Here is a 22,091-nt window from a genome sequence, read left to right on the forward strand (position 1 = left end):
ACAGCTTGATTGATATGTAGTTTCTGTAATTGCATCTTTCAAATCAATAGTTGTTTTTCCAACTGTGCACTTTTCCAAAATTTCTAGTAAAACATTTACTAGATTGTTAAAGACTTGGGAAGGACTGTGTTAAGTATGCAATATTCCCATTCAAGCAGTGTTCAGAAGAAGAAAATTACGCTTTATGCATCTACATTCTTATCTGAGAGAAAGGTATTCTGTTGAATACCATGGTCTACAGGTGGTCCTCAACTTATGATCACAGCTGTTAAGTTAGTAGTAAGGTTAAGTGAATCTGGCTTCCCTATTGACTTTACCTTGCAAAAGGTAATTACGTGACCCTGGGACACTGCAGCTGTCATAAATGCATACTACTTGCCAAGTGTCTGAATTTTAATAACGTGACCATTAGGATACTCTAATGATCATAAGTGAAAAAACGTCATAAGTCACTTTTTTTAGTGCCACTAAATGAATGGTTATAAGTCAAGGACTACCTGTACAAGATAAACTAATCAAGATACAATGTGAATGAACTGGATCAAAGAACATATTATATACTGTTATGATCAGATCAAGGATGAATGTTTGTCCAGATGGTTTCCAGAAGGATTTCAACCTAACTTTTACATACATACATACGTCCAAAGAGTTTCCAGGAGGATTTCAGCCTAATTATATATATATATATATATGGCTAACATTAACCTGGTCCACTCCATTATTATCCAGCTGGTGGGTGGTTGTCATTAATAGGGACAACTTTTCATTGGCTCATAGGTGGCCAAATGACACTTTATTCCAGTTAAGCTCAGGGCCAAGGGAAAAATTGTACAACAGCTCCAAGCATTCTTTGCATATGAATAAACTTACACCTGCTGTGTATAAATCTTTGTCTTGAGAAGGAAGGATAATTTGCAAGGATGGAAGAGTAAAGGGGAGCTCTAGGGCACAGTGTTGGTTTAAACTAGATGTATTTTTTTCATGTCTTTATTATTGCTTATAAATAAGGGAGCAAAGATACCTAATACTTGTCTCTCCTATTTTCCCCTCAATAGGTGAATTGGGCTGAGAGAGATTGACTCAAAGTCACCCAGCTGGTTTTTCATGCCTAAAGCAGGATTAGAAACCATCTCCTCATTCTGAGGCTAGCATAATAACTACTGGTTTAGATATTTTTTTCTTCTAAATCTTATCACTTTTGCTAATTGCATGTCACTTTTTTGTCACTTTATAACTTCACTTACTCTAACAGAAAATATCATGCTTGGATATGTATGCATGTACATTATAATTTATCCCACAAGCATAATGCACCTTGGAGTTTTTTTAAAAAGTATGTTTTAGTTCATTTCAGATCTTAACTAAATTTCATCTATATGTTCCTCCATGCTTGCAAGGTCATAATTCAATCTTTTTGAACGGAATTTTGATCCTACTTCACTCAAGTCCCATCCTGAAACACTAAAGCCAACTAAATTATTCTGCTTTACAGTAAAATCTCCAATCGGAGGTATTTAACAGAATGTTTTGAAGGAGAAAAAAAAATATTTGGAAGTCGCTTTAGGAAAAGAACAGAACGGTCCTAGGTATCGTCGAAAAGCACATCAGGAAAGAAGGAGAGGAGCTTTTTTTAAAAAAAATACCCTTCCACCAATTCTCCCCCCCCCCGTGTGTGTTTTTGCTAATTTTGCAGGCAACGATAAACACAAAGCCGATGAGCTGGCCAGCCCGTCGCTCTTAACCCGGTTTTGCTGACGTCTCGCTTGCCGCCCCTTCTGGCGCTGCTGCTGCCGCTCCTGCCGCAGAAAGCCGGATGGGAGGAGAGTCGCTATGGACGTGCAAGTCGCGCCGCTGAGATCGTGGGACGATTTCATCCCGGGCCACGACCGCTTCGCCGTGCCGGATTTCAAAGATATCTCCAAATGGAACAACCGGGTGGTCAGCAACCTGCTCTATTACCAGACCAATTACCTTGTGGTGGCTGCGGCGGTGTTTTCCATCGTGGGGTAAGCGCGTCGGCCGGAGGATGAGTGGCATGGCCCCCGGGAATAGCGTTGCCCCCTAAGGCTAGCAGCAGGGCGATGGCGAAGTTTAAGCTCCAGAAGTCTCTTTCTCTCCCCCGCCGGCCCCATTGCTGAAGGATCGCCGTGGAGAGAAAAGAGGACAGGGCGTCGTTTGCAGTGGGATGGCGTTTGGGCTGCCCTTCTGATGTGGGAAGCAGCCCTATGGAGGAACAAGGCTTCCGGTTAAGGAGAGCTGTCTCCAAAATGCCTTGAACCATCTTCCCACTTGGAGCTCCGCGGCCCCGCTGCAGTGACAACTCCCAGAATTAGGCCTACCTTCCCCCGTTTTTTAAGATGGAGGAAATATTTATACGCAACTGTTCCTCGATGTATTTCCTAAAGTTAACGAAGCTTGGTTGCAAAGCAACGAATGGGATTATTGTATTAACTAGAGAGAGTAGGTATATTTGAGAATCTTGGATTATAATCTCAGGATAAATGTTTAGATACAGGAAAGGCAGCCCAGTTTGCTTTCATTTTATTAAAAAAAAGCTATTTCTGCTTTACATAATAAACTGCAAGAGATGCGCTTCCAGGAAAAAATAGATTTAAAATTCCATTGAAGAGTTGCCACATAAAGTGTGGTTTGAGGTGGAGCAAGTAAACACCAAGTTTCTCTCTGGAGGCCATTGATGATGAATGATGTGACTAATAGTATATTTTGGCTATCAGTGGCCTTTAAAGGGATCATCAAGGTTCCCTTTAATTTAATGTGTGTGTGTGTGTGTGTGTGTGTGTGTGTCTTGTTAAAAAAAGCTGTACCTTTAAAATAGTGTTTTGTTTCTGCAGTGCTCATGGGAGGAATAAAAATAAAATGACAGTGCTACTTTGTGTCTTAGTATTTTAGCCTTATTGATTAGTGTTACTTGAAAAAGTAAACTATGTGTCACTGTTTAAATAATTCAGCATTTCAAAAGCATTTCTCAATAACTATGGAGACAAGACCTTTTGAAAAGATATGACTCTTCTTTAAACATAAACACAATTTCATCTGGATATGAAAAAATTATGAAATATGAAAAGTCCACATTTGGTGCTGCCATTGCATAAATGAAATGCAACCAGATAATACATTTTCATTATAACCAATGAAGTTTGTTGGGTAATATTTTTGTCTTCATGGAACATGCATTACGGGTAATCCTTGATTTATGACCACAATTGAGCCCAAAAGACTCAAGACAGTGAAGTATATTTTGCCTTTTACGACCTGTCTTGTTACAGTTGTTAAGTGAGTCACTGCAATTGTTAAGTGAGCCTGACTTCCCCATTGACTTTGTCAGAAGATTGCAAAAGTTGATCACATGACCCTGGGACACTGCAACCATCATAAATTCAGGCCAGTTGCCAAGAGTCCAAATTTTGATCATGTGACCAGGGAGATGCTGCAACAGTTGTAAATGTGAAAAATCTTTTTTATTTATAAAATGTATTGGCTACCCATGTTACCATAGGGTAACTCTGGGCAGCTTGCAGTTGCATATAAGCTAAAACATAAAAAGTTAAAAAACATTAAAAATGGTCCTAAGTCAGTTTTTTTCAGTGCCGTTGTAATTTCGAACTGTTGCTAAACAAATAGTTGTAAATCAGGGATTAACTCCTTCAAATTATTGCTTAAAACTATTGTATGTTAATATATAAAATATATTCTATATGATGTAATATTGTATATCAACATACAATAGTCTATAACTAATGGACAGGTTATATAATGGAATGTGCCCCTGTAGGAGTTGAGGGCGGGGTTGGCAACACAGAGCTTTCCCAGAGAGGCACCGAAATTCAGAGACTCCACAGTCCTAAGCTAGATAAGGGAGGGGGAAGAGGTTCAGGGTAGCAACACTCTAGAATCTCTTGGTATATCTAGTAGGTTAGAAGATTATTGCTTTAGTTTGGCAAGATTCTGTCCATTAGATGTAATTAAAGTATTGGATTTAGTTGGATTTTGCTGTCTTGTCTCAGCCTTGGGCCTGGCAAGTTAATGGTAAAATTTTGTATAGTTATTGTGGTGGATCATGATTTTGATTTCAAACTCTTTTTTCAACTTTAAATAATAGTATAAAAGCAGCATATCTCATAAAATTAATATTTTCTTCATGCTCTATGCTGTTCTTTGGCCAATCGGATATGTTCTGTGTCCCTTCATTCGTTTGGATAGAGGACAATTACATTTAGTCTGAGGCAAACTAATGGATTATATTGCTGTTTGTTTAAAGTGACTGAAGTCTAATGTTGCTACTTGTGTGTGTTCTTTTTATCTCCCATGTCACTTTATATCTTCTTCTCTAAAATTGAATTAGTGTTCTCCACAGAATATGTGATCCACAGTGCTGCTTTATAATGCCCACAACTCAGACAATATTGGTTTGTTTCTTTGAAATGATTATATCAAAATTTTTGACAGCTCACAGGAACAAAGAGGGCTTTTGAATATTTCAATAGATGGGCAAGAGGCTATATGAGAAGGCAATTTTTCATGCATCATGTTTCTTAAACTGACAACTTTAGAGGTCATCACTTGAAGCTTGTCACCTTGGTACATTCAGGATGGTCTTCTCCAAGTAGAATTTGATCTGGAGAGGGTGCTATGAGTTCCTACTTCTAGAGCAGTGGTTCTCAACCTTTTTAATACCGCGACCCCCAACCGATCGTAAGTCGAGGACTACCCAACCGGTCGTAAGTCGAGGACTTTCCCTGCCCGGGAGCGCCGCGCATGCATGGTGCCGCCCCCTGCGCCGGCCGAGGCCTAGCTGGCAAGGGGCAGCAACGGCGCAGGGTGACCTGGCCCAGCCTAGACAGGTAAGGCACCCTCCAGGCCCCACGCGCGCCAGAAACCATCCCTGTGCCTGCCGCTGCCCTGCTAGACTTACCTTGGCCACCGCCCATTCGGGGCGGTGGCAGGCAGGCCCAGGCGCTCCTGGGCGGCCACGGCAAGCGGCAGCGACTGTGCAGGGTGACCACTGGCTGGGTCACCAGCTGGCCCAGCCCAGGCAGGTAAGGCACCCGCCAGGTCCCACGTGCGCCAGCAACCCTCCCTGCACTCGCCGGCCTCCCACCTCCCACCCCTGGCCCTCTTTTACTTACTTTTAGTAGTTGCTCAGCAGGGAGGGAAGCTTTCCTTGCAGCACTGTTTGCAGAATGGGGCTTTTGGCGGTCTCAGCAGGGCAGAGACAGCCCGGACAATTCCTATTGGCTTTTGAAAACCAATAGAATTAGACTCTATTCAAGAGAGTCTATTCTATTGGCTTTCAAAAGCCAATAGATTCTATTGGCTTTCGAACGCCAATAGAATAGAGTCTCTTGAATAGAGTCTATTCTGTTGGCTTTCAAAAGCCAATAGAATAAGAGGGAGTAGCACAGCTAAAGAAAAGGGGGGGGGGAAATGGCGGACAGCCTTGTTTGGTGACCTCCGTGAAATGGTCGTTCGACCCCAAATGGGGTCGCGACCCACAGGTTGAGAACCGCTGCTCTAGAGAAATCAGAGGGGTTGGAAACCCAGAAAACGACCTCCTCTGAGGTTAGTCCGTCTCCCACATTCCTTTATCCTTTATTTGAAGACTTTCCTCTTCTGCAGGGCTTCTGGGGAATGGTTTTCTATTTTATTTTATTTTTTTTATTGAAAATTTTTGAAATTTTTACAAATAAAGAAAAAGGAAAAAAAAAACAACCCTACCCAACCCACCCCAACCCTCCCACTCCATCCCCCCAACTTTCCCAGAGCTGAATATAGGCTTAATTAGAATTTCTACAAATCTTAAAAAAAAAAAAAAAATTAAAAAGTATAGATCATAGATAAATCAAAATACATTACATAAACAACTTATAAAATAATTAACAATAATATATAAGTAAAAAAAAACATAAATATTAAAAGAAAGAAAAAACTTAAAAGGGAAAAGAATAAAAAAGAAAAGAAAGAAGAAAAGAGATATAAAAAGATAAAATAAAAATGGGAAATATAGGGAAAGAGAAAAAAGAAAAAAGATACAATCTATAAAATATTAAAATTTATATATAAGTTATTGAAAAACTAAGTAATATTTTTTTATATCCAACTTATGTTGTATAAAATCTATCCATTTTTCCCATACCGCAAAAAACTTCTCTTGTGATTGGTCCTTTAAGAAAGCCGAAATCTTTGCCATTTCCGCCAGATAAGAAACTTTTAAAAACCACTCTTGCAAGGTAGGCATTCCTTCTTCCAATATTGCCCTACTAACAACCTTGCGGCTGTAATTAAATTTAACATCAGTATAACCTCCTTAGTATCACAATCAGTAACGATACCTAACAAAAACAATTGTGAAGTAAATTTTACCCTCCTTCTAAAAATTCTTTGAATATTCCACCATATCTTAATCCAAAAAGCTTTTATATTTTTACATGAGGGAATGGTTTTCTATTTTTAAGAGTGTGCAGATATCCATATTTGTATCAATCCTTCCAGCAGTTAGTAATACTTAACATTATGGGGATTTTTACAGCCAAAATACTGGTCTGTGTTGATCATTTTTATTTTCCAAATATAAATATGGGGTCTATCAGGAACCCAGAGGCATTCTGATTTCAGAAAAATGATACTATGGGTAGATTTAAGTTTTTAGCTTGACACTTCCGCTGTGAGTGAACAGGAAGCTAGTGGGCTCCAGGGGAGGTGCCTGCATTGCCTTCTTGTGGTTCACATTCTGCTTGCTGCTATATCTAGGTTGGCGTGTCAAAATAAAATGTATTGAAGAATGTTTTCTATTTCCTATACATCAGCTGTTAGAAAATAATTTAGTATCAGCTTGTACATTTGCTTGTTGACTCAGAGGAACTCTTAGAATATCTGTTGCTGATTTCTTGGTGCCACCAGCTTATTTTTTGATGCAACATTTTCCACCCAGGGACACCTTTTATTTCTGAGCAGAAGCATAGGACATCCATTCAGCTGATTATTTATACTGGATGCTTTCTTCTCCTGGCTATTCCTGCCATCACTATATGTAATAAAGCTGGGGAATAAATAAACAAATCTGTTCCTCATTAGGGAGAACCAGGACTTTTTTTTCTCATAGATCCGCCCACAACGGAGTTCCGGCACCTTTTTTGGATGGAACCTTGTAGGTAGGCAAGGCGGGTTGTATGACGTGTGTGAGTTCAGCACCTTTTTTTTTTTTTTTTTTTTTTTAGAAAAAAAGCACTGGGGAGAACTAATGTTCTTCTCAAGTCTCTGGTTTGCACATTGTCTGAATAACATCAAGCTCAGATTACCAGAGTACATATCTACAAAGAAACTTGTACTGGCTGATAACATTCAGTAAATCTATCTTAACAAGAACTATATTTAGGGGGAATCATATGACTAACCTTGCTTCCGATGTCATCCATGGTATGTAATGACTATAGCTTGGAGGACTTCAGATGATATCAGGCCTCATGGATTACTTGTCTTATCTTCAGTAAGATAGCATCAATGCTGAATGTCTGCGGTTAGAGAATAATTATTCTGTAATGGCTTAACATTCTTTAAAAATAACAATGCACACAGACTCTCTGCTGATTAACTGTTGCTCTTGAAGACCAGATAATTGCAGGCCGCATATAGGGATAGATTTGATAGGTGCCATGCTGCTTCTCTTCTCAGTTTCAGAATGCACTAACAATTTAAATTTGAGGCAGAAAGTTTTCAGCCAGCCCTAGAGTTTGCAATATTTATTCATTTATTTGATTATTTATTAATGTAATGAGATTTATCGTCGTCGTCAGCCATTCAGTTGTGTCCAACCCTCGGCCACTCCAAGGATCAGTACTCTCCATGCCCCTCTGTTTTGCTTGCTTCAGATCTGCCATGTCATCTCAGTGACATCTTTTATAGTGCCAGCTAGCGGGTACTAAGGCGGCTCCCCCTTTTTCCGCTGATCACTCCCAGCATGATTGACTCTTCAAATGGGTCAGCTCTCATGACATGACCAAGGAATGACAGCCTCTGTTTGGCGATCTTGGGTTCAAGCAATGTTTTTGGTGAGGTTCTGTCTAGGACTTCTTTGTTTGTTGTTTTTGTAGTCCGTGGGATACATGATACTCACCCCCAGCACCACAATTCAAAGGCATCTTCCCTTCTCCTATCAACCTTTTTCAGAGCCCCAGGTTTTGCAGCGTAAGTAGCAATTGGAAAAATTATTGTGTTAAACCAGTGTTTCTCAACCTTGACAATTTTAAGGCATGTGGACTTCAACTCCCAGAATTCCACAGCCAGCATTGCTGGCTGTGGAATTCTGGGAGTTGAAGTCCACATGCCTTAAAATTGTCAAGGTTGAGAAACACTGGGTTAACCAATCTGAATTTGGTTGCGAGGCTGATGTCTTTACTCTTCCAGATGTTATTCATGCCAGACATTGCAGTTGTTCCATGTGTTCTGATCTCAGGGCTGCAGTCACCATTTTGGTCCATTTCAGAGCTCAGGAGGATAATTGCAATTTACATTTTTTCCTAGTTTCCAGCAAAAAAAAATGCCCATAGTAATGCATTGATTCCTTAACAACTACAGCATTCACTTAACAATCCACCATGTTTATTTAACAACAGCAGCGTTTGCTTAATGACCAAAAATTGTAAAATTGGCCTGGTAACATGTATAACTTGACTTATGACCGTCATGATTTGTTGTGGACATTCCGGACACTATTACGGTTGAGGATTACCTGTAATATCCTATTCTCGACAGGAATGGGAATAGTTTGCAATAGAAAATTTAGTCTTGGTAAAAAAATTATTTTGACTGTTGCAATTTTTTTCTACCCAAAGCAAATTTAATTTCTTCCATTTAAAAATATCTGTCATTACATGTTCTCAAATTGGTAAATAGTTGTTCTTGAATACATCCTTACTGTTTTTTGTTTAAAAAGTTCCTAGATATTTAACATTTTAAGCAGCAATGTTAAAACCAATTAGCTGATAGACAAATTACTTTACATTTTCTGTCAAATTCCTTATCAACATTTGTTTTCTTCATGCACTTGGATTACCAAGGCTTCTAATGCTAATAAAAATAACGGAGAGAGAGAACATAATTTTCTGATTCCCTTCAATATAGTGCATTGCTGTAAAATAAGACCATTATCTTTTTGTTCTTCATAAATACTCTGTATAAAAATGTTAGCGCCGCAACTTACTATTGTAAGAATTGCAAATAAAAAAGACCATACCAGATGTGAAGGCTTTTTCCAAAAGAAAAAAAATTAAGAAAAATCATAGGCAATCCTTGCTTCTTCTGATTTATCTTACTGATAGCCATTAAAATATCTCTCATATGTTTTGGGAGGACAAAACTCATTTGATCAGGATGTAATGTCTCCATTAGAATTTTTTTGCAGTGTTTGCGGTGAAGAATGTATAATGTGCATTCAATAATGAAATTGGGTCTATATTTTTCAGGGCAAATTGAATCTTTTCCTTCTTTATAAATAAAAGAAACAAAAGCTTATTTTTATGATGAGAGGACTTCTTCGTATACCTGAATATTGTTCATTACTTGAGTTAAAGATTTAATCAAAATTTTCTTGCAACATATTGCAGAAATATCACCAGGTCCCTGAATTTCATTCTTTTTTAAATTTCTAATTAATACTTCATTTTTGCCTTATGTTATGGGCCAATTAACAGCTTTTTGTTGCTCAGTGAATTTTCAAAGGAATATGCCATTCAAATATTCATCCATTTTTGCTGGATAGGATTGCTATGTGCAGTATAATTTTAATTTATGACTTATTTCTAATTGTTTCACATCATTTGGTAAGGTAACTTTCTGCTTTTAAACAGATTTCCATTTGATGCAAGAAAGATGAACAACCTTCTCATAAATGTTTTATTAGCCTCCCATATTGTGATTTGGAAGTTTCAGAAATTAAATTCCTGTTGACATTCAGTTCCTATTGAGACATATCTTGTTGTCTCAAAAACTTAGTAAATGATTATTATTACATTTATTCAATCTGGAGATATCCATGTTCAGTCTTGCAGGATTGGATTATGATCTGCATATATTGATGGTACCATTTCTGCACCAATATTAGTCAACCATGAATCTGAATTCCAACTCGTATATATTTTGGATTCTGGAATAAAATTTGTGATTGAAGAATAGTAAATATATTCTCTGTTTATTATCTCTTTTGGATGTGTGGAGATATAATGTCATATAGTTTGGTACAATGTGAGGAAATTTTTAACTAATTCTATTTGGTAAAGTTGATTTATGCAGAAGACAGAATAAAATGCATTTGTATCCCAATTTTTAAAATATAATTATAGTATCAAGAAAGAATTGGAAATAGTTCATAACCCTTATTGTGCCTTCTTAATAACTTCTTTAAAAAATTATAATTTCTCAATTATAAAGATTCAAATCTATGATTACAATGAAATGTGCATCCAAATTGTAATATATGCTGCCAAGTCAGCTATTTGTTTTCTGTATTCCTTGAGCACCAGAAGCAGACCACTCAAAGGAAAAATCTAGTCTGTTAGTGAAATGACTAATAGCAATTTCGAATCGAGTCATATTGTTATGATTGGGAATCACGGGAATTAAACCTATGCATCTCTCCTCTGTGATTGTGCTGGTTTGAGATAATGAGAGTTTGGGAGTTGTTGTCTGGCACATCTAGAGGGATCTAGATTGGAAAAACTGATTTGAACACTATTTTTAAAGATCTTAATCTAGCTCAATAGGATCCTTGAACATCTGAGTTGTTTGCATGACAATACAGTGGTACCTTGGTACTCATCCTTAATTGGTTCCAGGAGGCTTAATGAGTATCAAAAATTATGAGTACCAAACAAATTTTTCTCATAACGAATAATGCAGTGAGTCACTAGGCAGCTGACACGGACAAGTTGTAGCTTATGTGTTGAGTATCAAACAGATAATGGGCATTTTGACAATGCATCAAAATGTGTTGAATACCAAATTCAATGAGTTTCAAAGCAGTTGAGTATCGCTGTAATTTATAACTATAAATTAAATTTATTAAGGTGGAACATTTTGGATTGTGTTTAGAAAGTTCTATGACTTTTCTCTGAGTTGGAGAAGAGTGGGCCATCATGCAGTCTTGAAACAAGTTGCAGCTGTTTTAAAAACAGTTTCACACTCATTCGTGCTCCAAACCACTTTCTCAGAATAGAATTCAAAAGACTGCATAGCCATAATAATAGGAAAACAAAATAATGATGATAGTGCTGAGAATAACTCCTGAAACTGTTTGCTTTGAACCATTTAAAAAATAAGATTCCATATGGTCACACCCTAGATCAGGGGTAGGCAACCTTGGCTCTTTTATGACTCGTGGACTTCAACTCTTGGCTGGCTCAGGAATTCTGGGAGTTGAAGTCCACAAGTCATAAAAGAGCCAAGGTTGCCTACCTCTGCCCTAGATCAATCTACAAACATTTATGCAGTTAAATATTCTGAATGGCTAATCTTGGGGCATGCTAATCTCTTACCATTAAGAGAGGGCATTCATTGTTACAATTTTTTTTAAAAAACTAATCTTAGTTATGTTGTTTTACTCAGATGACATCACTAGCTGTAATGTTGGAATTGATAACAAATCCAATACAAGAGACCTAGATATCAGTTTGAAATTGCCCATGTGTACAATTCCATCTTATTGTGGTTTCTGTTTCCATTCACCTTCTGTGAAAAACTGGAACTTTGAATGTTGACTCACTTCAGGGAAACATATGGCAATTTAGTATACCTTTCCTGAGCTCTTTCTGCCAAATCCAGTAGGGTTGCCAGCTGTCTGCTGTTGTTATGATTGTTGCTTTAAATGTGTATGTTTGTGTTGCTTGAATCTTTCTAGGCAGGAAATCTTCCTAAGAGAACGTATTACTTTAAATAAAGCAGTCGGAGAGAAGAAATAATGGTGCTTTTATTTTATTTATTCAATCAACATACCCATCACACTGTCAAGCAACTCTAGGCAGTTTACAATGTCATGAAATAAAGGAGAACATTAAAAACAATATGCATTAAAAATGAAAGCTTTCCCTGCCTTATAGTTGTTTACTTGAGCTTATATCTGGGATCAGTCAGAGCCACAGCTGGTCTTTCTCTTCTGGTGCCCCAGGCATTGTTTCTGATGCTTCATCTTCTGGAGATTTGCAGTAAAGTAATGTATGGCCTGAGACTGTCACCCTGAAAGACAAATCAGCAACCTGTCATAATATTGAAATACATCGTAAGCAACATCTGAAGGTGCTTCAGATCCGTCAGGTATCTCATGGTTTTGATTTTTGGTTGGACCAGGGGGTGACAATATGATGTTCTCTGTGACAAATGTGAGTTTTAATATACAACCTCCTTCATGTGTCAGACCAGAGATTCTAGCAGCTGTAAAATGATTGGTCAGGGCTTGATCAATGCTTCCATAAAACAATCCTCTGGACTGATTAATTTGACAGGGTGTGACTCCCCTTTGCCTGTCTGGCATAGCAAGGTCAATTACTGTCTGCAAAAGGTGGTAGCTCAGATGTAACGTGGGAGCCAAAAAGATAATGTTAAAAACAGTATCAGCTGCTTTAATTAAGTTAAATTCCTTGCACTGCTTCCTCCTAGAAATGTGATGTTTGTACTGCATTAGTTTGTGACACGCCAAACTAATCGCAGCTCATCAATCAGTGCTTTTAGGTGTATTTATTTAGCGTATTGCATATAATGTCAGGGAACTCTACAAATTCTAGACACAATGCAGTTCTGACAGCCTAGATCAGTGGTGGCGAACCTATGGCACGGGTGCCAGAGGCGGTACTCAGAGCCCTCTCTGTGGGCACGTGTGCTGTCGCCCCAGTCCTAGGCCTCCAGCTGGGTTTTATAAAACCTTTTCGCTTTAGGCCTCCACTGCCGTGTACAAAAAAAAAAGGTTCAATCAATCAGTCAATTTCAACTTCTCGCGGGGGAAAAAAAATCTTGCAAAGTTGGAATTGATTGATTGAACTTTTTAGTTCCACCCAGTCTGCTGTTATCACTGCAGCCACGCCCACCCAATGGGCCATGCCCACCCAGCACCTGACGATGCATAAGTGGGTTTTGGGTTGCAGTTTGGGCACTCAGTCTCTGAAAGGTTCGCCATCACTGGCCTAGATTGCTAGTTCATTCTGTTTGGCACTTGTGTGCCTATCCTTAGTGCACCACAGGGGGCAAACTAGCTTACACCAGCCAACTAGTGGGGCTCAGATTGCTGGCTCTTCCGGGTTCCCCCCCCCCATCTCTCCTCACTTCACATTGTGTCGCAGTGGCTTGCATCCGGCCAGGTCAAGTGCTAGCCTTTGCTCTCCACGCTCACAAACACAGCTAAGTCTTTCCCACCAAAGTGGTACTCATTTATCTACTTGCTATATTGCATCCCCTAGGTGTAGATTAAACTTGTATACATAGATTAGGCTCTGGGCAGTCCCAGAAAGATAGCTTTGCATGGTGTTCAGTTAATTCCCTACTGAGTCTTGGCCTAATATTTTTGAGCTAACTTTTAAATAAGTTATTGCGGTAATTTTTTTTTTAATTTAATGCAATGTACAAGACTACCTTTTTAGAGCGACATTTCCTATGAAATAAATAATACAGCAGTGATTTCTGCTTGGAGTTAATTGTTCAGTTTTTCCAGGCAGAATTTCCAGAAAGTCTTTTTTTATTTTTTCTAAATATAGCTACGCTGACCATAAGTGACTCAGACATTTAGAGAGACTGTTTTTTGTATGACACTCGAGATTTCAAATGAGCGACAACAGCAGGTGGTCAACAACTGTTGTGAAGGAAAGGTGGCTGATACTTGCTAATTCCAGCTATATCTTTGGCATCTAATATTTTGACAATGAATCTAAAATGAATTGAAGCCTATTGGATGTTTATAAGAGTGAACACTAGTGGACATGTCATAGCAGGCTATGTTCCAGAATTAGCTTTGGACAGCAAGAATGGTTCATTCACAAATTAGAAAGTTTAGAACAGGACTTTTTTTTTTTGCCCAGAACATAATTGACAACCCAAATATACTTCATAGTACAACATTATTATGGATGTTTCACCATGAGCATAATCAAAAGGGCAGTGGTCTATTCTTTTTTGTCTTGCAAAGTGCTTTTATAAGAGTTACCTTGACTTAATACCATTATTTGACTGAACAAAGATAGATCATGATGTTATTTTCCAAAATTTTTCCAACAGTTTAACCACAATCAGTGGTCAAACTATAATTTCCTTTGACACAGATAAGGAAGATGTCATTTGTGGATCTAGTGCAGTCTTCCCTAATCAAATGTCTGAAATAGGAATAAGAATGGAACAGAACAGAAATAGAATAGGAATAGGAATAGAATAGAATAGAATAGAATAGAATAGAATAGAATAGAATAGAATAGACTTGGAAGGGACCATGGAGGTCTTCTAGTCCAACCCCTGCTCAGGCAGGAAACCCTATACCATTTCAGACAAATTAGTTTGTCTTTCATTAATTTCCATCCATTGCTTCTTGTCCTGCCCTCAGGCACTTTGGAGAATAGCTTGATTCCCTCTTCTTTATGGCAGCCCCTGAGATATTGGAATATTGCTATCATGTCCCCCCTTGTCCTTCTCTTCGTTAAACTAGACATACCCAATTCTAGCAACCGTTCCTTATATGTTTTAGCCTCCAGTCCTGTGATCATCTTTGTTGCTCTTCTCTGCACTCTTTCTAGAGTCTCAACATCTTTTTTACATTGTGGTGACCAAAACTGGATGCAGTATTTCAAATGTGGCCTTACCAAGGCATTGTAAAGTGTTAGTAATATTTCATGTAATCTTGATTCTATCCCTCTGTTAATGCAGCCTAGCACTGTGTTGGCTTTTTTGGCAGCTGCAGCACACTGCTGGCTCATAGTTAAGTGATTGTCCACTAGGACTCCGAGATCCCTCTCACAGTTACTATTATTGAGCCAGGTACCACCTATACTATAACTGTGCTGGCTAGAGATGATGGGACTTGTCATCTGGCATTTGTACAGGATATTTTAGAGAAAATAGAATAAATACTTGAAGATGACAGTTCAAGGAACTTGGTGTATATATACATATACATATATATATGAAGCTAACAACCAACTTCCCTTCCTGGATGTCTTAGTCTACAAGAAATCCAATGGCTCCCTAGGACACACCATCTACCAGAAGAAAACACACACAAACCGCTATCTGCACGCTCTCTCACACCACCACCCAGCACAGATCAACTCTGTAGCCAAGACACTCATCTCCAGAACAAAACGCTTAGCTGACGAACAACACCTAAAATCCGAACTACACACTCTCACCAATATACTAACATCCAATGGATTCCATAGAAATAAGATTACAAACCTAATCCAAAAAGAAACCCCCACTAAAATCCAAGACAAAGAACAAGAAAACGGCAAAGCCCTCCTCCCATACATAAAAGGCACCACAGACAGAATCAGTAAGATCCTCCATAAACACAACATCAAAACAGCATTCTGCACAAACAGAAAAATATCCACCATCCTTAGAAACCCCAAAGATAAAATTGAATTAGAAAATCAAGGAGTATACGAAATCCCATGCACCACTTGTCCCTCCACATACATCGGACAAACCAACAGAAGAATAAGTGCACGCATTGAAGAACATAAGAACTCAGTCAAAAAAGAGGAACCAACATCTTCCCTGGTCCAACACCTTAAAGCCACAGGACATGAAATTGACTTTAAAAATACCAGAACCATTGCCAAAAGTGAACATTTTAATAACAGAATAATCAGAGAAGCCATCGAGATAGAAAAACGCCCACACAGCATGAACAAGCGAGATGATACCTCCCGCCTACCAGCCATTTGGAAACCCGCCCTTATTGACAAACGACTCCATAACCCCAAAATCTTAAACCCCTCTGCAACTCAGACTAACCTGAGCACAACCAAACAGAACACTCCCCCAGCCAATCAGAGCACAGCCAAGCCCCTAACCATTCAGAACACACCTCCACCCAATCAGAACACAGCCAAGCTCCCACCCAATCAGTTCATACCCCCACTGGCAGTTAAAAGGAAGAAACAGCTAAGACCACACATTGCTGCTCAAAGCAAGAAGCTGAAAACACCAGCCTGAAGATGACGAATGGGACTTCGTCGAAACGTCGCCAAGACACTTCCAATTTTACGCGGGAGAAAACCCGAACAACCAAAGACCTATATACAAATACCCGCGAAAACCTCAGAAAACATATATATATATATATATATATATATATATATATATATATATATATATATATGAGATAATCATTCACTAACTATACTTTTCTGCTATTTGGGGTTTAAATAGTTTCTTGCTGGGGCATTTTAGCTGTTTGAAATAGACATAACTTTAAAATCATTTTATTTATTTGAGTTGTAATGCAATGTTTGTATTCTGCTGTTCAATTTAATTTTAATTATTTTTCAAACTTGTATTCCTCCTGACTTCCAGTGAGTTTCAGCAACTTTTAACAATCGAAACAAGGAAATATTGCAGTAAAATTAATTTTAAAAGAATATAGAAGATGGCAAGAATCATAAACTGGATAGGAACCAAGGCCTAGGAAGAAGTTTTAGTCTTCCTTGCCAAAAGCCTGGTTTATTTATTTAATGAGTTTTGCCCTATTTTATGACTTTTCTTTACACAGCTGTTAAGTAAATCACCGCTGTTGTTAAGTTAGTAAAACGGTTTTTACGTAAATCTGTTTTCCCCACTGAGTTTGCTTGTCAGAAGATTGCAAAAGATTATCCCATATCCCTGGAACACCCCAACCATCATAAATACATACCAGTTGCCAAGCTTTCAAATTTTGATCACATGAGGAGGATACTTGCAAGTGTGAAAAATGGTCATGTCACTTTTTTTGGTGCTGTTGTCAATAAATGAATGGTTGTAAGTCGAGGATTATCTGTATTGTATTCATAAGTCACAGAAACTCTGAACGTGCAGGCAGCCACACAGCTCAGAATCTGAAGCCAAGAGGCTCAGTGGTTCTGCTTGGATCCAAAGAAGCTGGTTGTCCTGTTGTGCCATTATCATTTGTTTGGGTATATTCACCATTGCCCATATCTTTGCAGATTCCTGAATCCCCTGAAAATGCTGCTTGGCATCCTTGTGGTGATCCTGGTCTTCACAGCCTTCGTGTGTGCATCCCACAAAAAAGACTTCATTTGCAAGTTTAAGAAGCAGTACCCTGCTGCCTTTGTCATAGCAATTATGTTACTGAGCTATATCCTGATATCCTTTTTCGGAGGCGTCATGGTGTTTCTATTTGGAATCACATTTCCTTTGTTCTGTGAGTTTTTCTTACAATTATCCGTAGCCAGGCATAAAACTGAATGTCAGTTCCTTCTGCAGCTGCTTTCATTTCTTTCCGTAAACTGTTAGGTGTCAAGAAACGTTTCTCATTAACTGCAAATATACAGAGAAATCAGTAGATGCTTTTACTAGTGATATTCAGGTGCAGGGTTTTTATTTATAGTCCAGATGGCAGACTTAACAGTTTTAATTGTGAAATCTGCTGTCACGTTTAGCAGTATTTTATTTTGTTTGCCACCAAGAGTTTTGGACATAGATTGATGGCTGGACATCTCTGGCTGGATATCCATTTAGCTGAGCTAATATTACATTAAGAAGCTGTGAATGATCCAATACTGGAAGTTTTTAAAAAGAGACTGGACAGCCATTTGTCTGAAATGGTATGAGCCAGTGATGGCGAACCTTTTAGAGACCAAGTGCCCCAAAACCAGCCTGCCCCCTGGCCTGTCCCCACTCCACCCCCTGCTCCGCCCACCCACAGGGCTACTTACCACAGATCGCCCAGGCAGCCTTGCAGCACCATGGCAGCCATGCCCTCTGTCCGCACCCCACAGCATCATCTGCACATGATGGGGTGTGAGGGCGGAGTTTTGCCCCTGCTGCCCGGCTGCCATGTGCTTGGGTGTGCTGCTCCCTGTGGGCTGCGCCTGGAGGAGCCTCTCCAGGCAGGCTGCTGGTGAGGAGGGGGAGGAGGGGGGGAGGAGGGGCTGGGGCAATGGCGCGTGTTCCCACAGAGAGGGCTCCGAGTGCCACCTCTGGCATGTGTGCCATAGGTTCGCCACCACTGGTATAGGGTTTCCTGCCTGAGCAGGGGGTTGGACTAGATGACCTCCAAGGTCCCTTCCAACTTTACTACTACTACTACTACTGTTGTTGTTGTTGTTATTATTATTATTATTATTATTATTATTATTTAATAATTGGACTAAGCTAAATTGCAGAGCTCCATCACCAGCAGAAAAAAAATTAATAATCTCTGCATTCAGAATCAAGGTACTGAAAAATATGAATTTTACGTTGTGTGTATACATGCATAAAGAGATTTTTTGGTCCTAAGTGGATTTTGTTTTTCTCAGTAGATAGATTAGCAAAAAATGGGCTAATACTATAGGAGTCTTAGAAAGGATTTACTAATACATCATAATTTCAATCTGAACAAGAGGCTATTAATTCTGTTGTTTTACTATTAATCCAGGATAAGGACTCTCTCACAAATATATAATTATTCCTTATGAGTATATCGAATGACTACTTGGAAACCACTTCTGGATTTTGTGCTTGAAGTGAAAAAAAAAATAAAACTTTGATTTTGGATTTTGCTGATTAGATAGGCTTGTTGTTATTGAAATGACTAGTTTATATCATGATATAACAGTAAAAAATTGAGGTTTGGTGCTGTTACTTTATTCTACTGCAGCAAAAGGAGTTGGAAGTCAACACTTTTTTTCTTTCTTTTTCCTCTTGCCCTACACTTTTCTCTTTCCCTTTTCCTCCCTTATTTTCCCATTATTTTCTTTTGTATTTTGCATTCATATTATATTTTGATAAACTAATTAAATTTGGAGGGGGGGGAAATTGAGTATATTGAATGACAAGGTTGATATATCATGTTAAGCTATGATATTGAAACCATTAATATTCAATAAACCACAACTGGTTTGGTAAATTCAGTACACTAAACCATGAACTTTAAGTTCACAAGATTCAATGGCTGGGTTCATACAGGATGTTAAGAATGCCAAACTAAACAAAACATTTTAAGACTTAGCGTGTTATATGACAACTCTGAAATTCAATAAAAAAATTAACTAGCTTCACAGATCAGTTATATTTGCTTATTATATTTGTTTTTTTGACTTAATGTATGAATGCATCTTTATGGCTAATAAACCAGGGTTTATAGCTTAGGCTATTGTGGCTTAGTTGACCAATTATGATTTTTTTTTTAAAAAAAATCTTGCTTTAACATAGTACGTCAATAGGGCAGTGTTGTTGGCTGCAGTTCAATCTTTTCACCAGTTATCTAGTGAAGAACACTTGTGCTTACTGTTGCTTTCCTTTCCCTAGTGATGTTTCTTCATGCATCCTTCAGGCTTCGAAATTTAAAGAACAAGATGGAGAACAAGATAGAAAGCATCGGCTTAAAGAAGACTCCCATGGGCATTATCCTGGATCTTCTTGAACAACAGGAGGAGACCATTTCCAAACTAGCTGATTACCTGGCTAAAGCAAAGGATTAAACATGCAGGTTGCATGTTCATTTTGTCCAACACCCTTTCTCAGTCTGTGAGTGAAAGTCGATACAGACTGCAAGAGTGAAGTATGGCAAAATAAAACACCCCAACTCTTCTGAGTTTCCTTTGCACAGGGTGGTAGTAACCCATTTATAACCTGTCAAAAGTGTCTGAGATACAAATGCGTTGGTTAATGTACAGCACTCACTAGTGTGGAAATGTAGACTTAACTTCTTTCAGATTCTTTTCTCTCTATGTTAAGTATTTTCGAAACTGCATATTTTGTGGCAATTCTAAATGCACAGTATTGTTTTTACCTTCAAGCAACGTAACTGTGTGCTACTGCACATATCCAAACTACTACTTTTGAGTGCAAAAATAAACCCAAATTATGTATATCCTGGTGCATCTTTTGAGTGGGATGTGGTTTACCTATGGAGAAATAGAGACCTACAATTAGAAGTATGATATGCCCGTTTTGTTGTGGGATATTTGAATCTGTCTCCTATTCAATAGGTGAACCCTTTTCCCCCCAGCATGAATTGCAAGCTTACACAGATAACATCTAGCCAACAACATTCCTTCTTTCTGTATGCATATGAAGAATTGTAGTGTTAGGAGCAGATTTTGTAACAAGAGGAATATGATTTTCTGTGCATGCCCACATCCAGGTATTATACATGCTTTTAGTAATAATATTTAGTAATTGTCAGGCTTGAGATCTGCCATCACATAGAATTATGAATTTTACTGAGTATATGACTGGAAAACCAAATCTCAGTGTTTGTTAATATTGCATAATGACACTTAATTTAAATTTTGTGCAAGAGAAATAAATAATATTTAAAATACCACAAACTCCTTCCTTACCTTTTCTGTTCCACTTACATGCAACATTGTAGATTTATTTATGCTGCAAATAGTAGTAGAAAAGAAACTCATCCAATTTTCTGTTTGTGAGACTGATATTAACTAATGTTAGCTCTGTAATTCCCTATCCCTATCTTCTCTTTTTGGAACTGGAACTAAAATTGTAACATTTTATTTATTACATGCAGGCTTGTAAAGCTACCTGTAAAATACAAGAGATTATTTGGTGGAGAATGTGTGAATATTTTCCAGCATTAAAGATTAGCAGCCTACGCTTGATTTGCTTGTTATCTTACCATGCCTTGGCTCTTCCAATTGTTTGGTTTAGTCTACAGCTTTGTCATTTTAATTAAATTACGAAATAATAAAATTGTGTTTAGTACGTATAAATGCTACTATAATTTTGAACAATGTTCCCTTACTGTCCTTATTTAAATAGACGTGTCTCTGAAATACATCGTTCCAATAAATAATTAACAGGCACCCCATTATTGATATTTGCCATTGGTACAGTTACTCTATCAGTTTAAGATAGAGGAGATCCTTTCAGGCTTTTGTATTACTGTTCTCTATAAAGTTAATGCTACCAAGCTATTCCTATGGAATTGTTATCAGAGCAAAATTCCAAAGAAGAGAACCTCCATATTTGGTCTTAGAATAAATTGCGCATGTGCTAAAACCAAGTGAAAAGGAGAAGAATAGTTATGTTAGACTTGTTGGAGAAGTTGTTAACTGTAGACCAGGGGTCTTCAAACTTAGCATGCCTGGCTGAGGAATTCTGGGAGTTGAAGTCTACAAGTCATAAAAGGGCCACGTTTGAAGACCCCTGTTACAGACTTTAACTTCACTTTTGGATTCTTTGCTAGATTTTCTTAGAGACTGAATAAAGCTCATAGCCTCAGATTGTTTTGATTTGAGTTATTGTTGGTTATTTGTTGCATATTAAATGGTTCTTTCACCACTGCTTTATTTGCCTTTGGGGAGAAGCTAATATTATGTTGGGCTACCAGAACTAGATGACAACAATTTGGAATCCAAAATGCCATCAACAATATAATATGGATTTTTACAGCACAGATCAGGTAGCCCAAATATTGTACCTAATTTGGATAAAATACATATTTAAAAACACAAAATAATAAAGCAGTGCATGGGACGGATTATTGCCTTAAGACACGGTAACTGTGATTGCTTGATAACTGCCCACTTTATTCTTGAAATTTCCTGTCATGCCTGCCTGTTCTTTGGGAGATGTGATTAATCACAGATGCATCCTGCAGATGTATCTGTGATTAACCGCAGATGTATCATAGGCATTAAGAAACAAGGCGATGGCTAACATCTTTTGATCAGTTAAAATCTGAGTCATGCAAACCATGGTATTCCCTCTGACACTCTATGGAAGTGAAGGTTGAACAGGATAGGAAAAGTATTGATGCTTTTGAACTTTGATGTTACAGAGAACTCCTGAGGATACCACAGAAAGCCAAGAAAACAAACTGATGGATCATTGAACAAATCAATCCAGAGTTCTCAATTGAGGCACAAATGACTAGG

The 22,091-nt window shown here is 38.3% G+C and overlaps 1 protein-coding gene and 1 long non-coding RNA gene across 2 annotated transcripts; one reads left to right on the plus strand and one right to left on the minus strand.

Moving 5' to 3' along the window:
- The first annotated feature begins 1,780 nt into the window (after positions 1-1,780).
- Positions 1,781-21,437, plus strand: ARL6IP5 (ADP ribosylation factor like GTPase 6 interacting protein 5). The gene is made up of 3 exons (XM_039328644.1): positions 1,781-2,009; positions 17,190-17,407; positions 19,498-21,437. Exons 1-3 carry the CDS (start codon positions 1,834-1,836, stop codon positions 19,668-19,670), a joined length of 567 nt encoding a protein of 188 aa, XP_039184578.1. The 5' UTR covers positions 1,781-1,833; the 3' UTR covers positions 19,671-21,437.
- LOC120301422 lies at positions 11,963-17,180 on the minus strand. The gene is made up of 2 exons (XR_005554895.1): positions 16,901-17,180; positions 11,963-12,246 (listed from the first exon to the last, which is right to left on the minus strand). It is a non-coding gene; the product is annotated as an uncharacterized LOC120301422 (long non-coding RNA).
- Positions 21,438-22,091: the final 654 nt, after the last annotated feature.

The sequence above is a fragment of the Crotalus tigris genome, unplaced genomic scaffold, assembly GCF_016545835.1.
Source record: "Crotalus tigris isolate CLP2741 ecotype Arizona unplaced genomic scaffold, ASM1654583v1 scf7180000024383.4638030, whole genome shotgun sequence".
Taxonomy (NCBI): domain Eukaryota; kingdom Metazoa; phylum Chordata; class Lepidosauria; order Squamata; family Viperidae; genus Crotalus; species Crotalus tigris.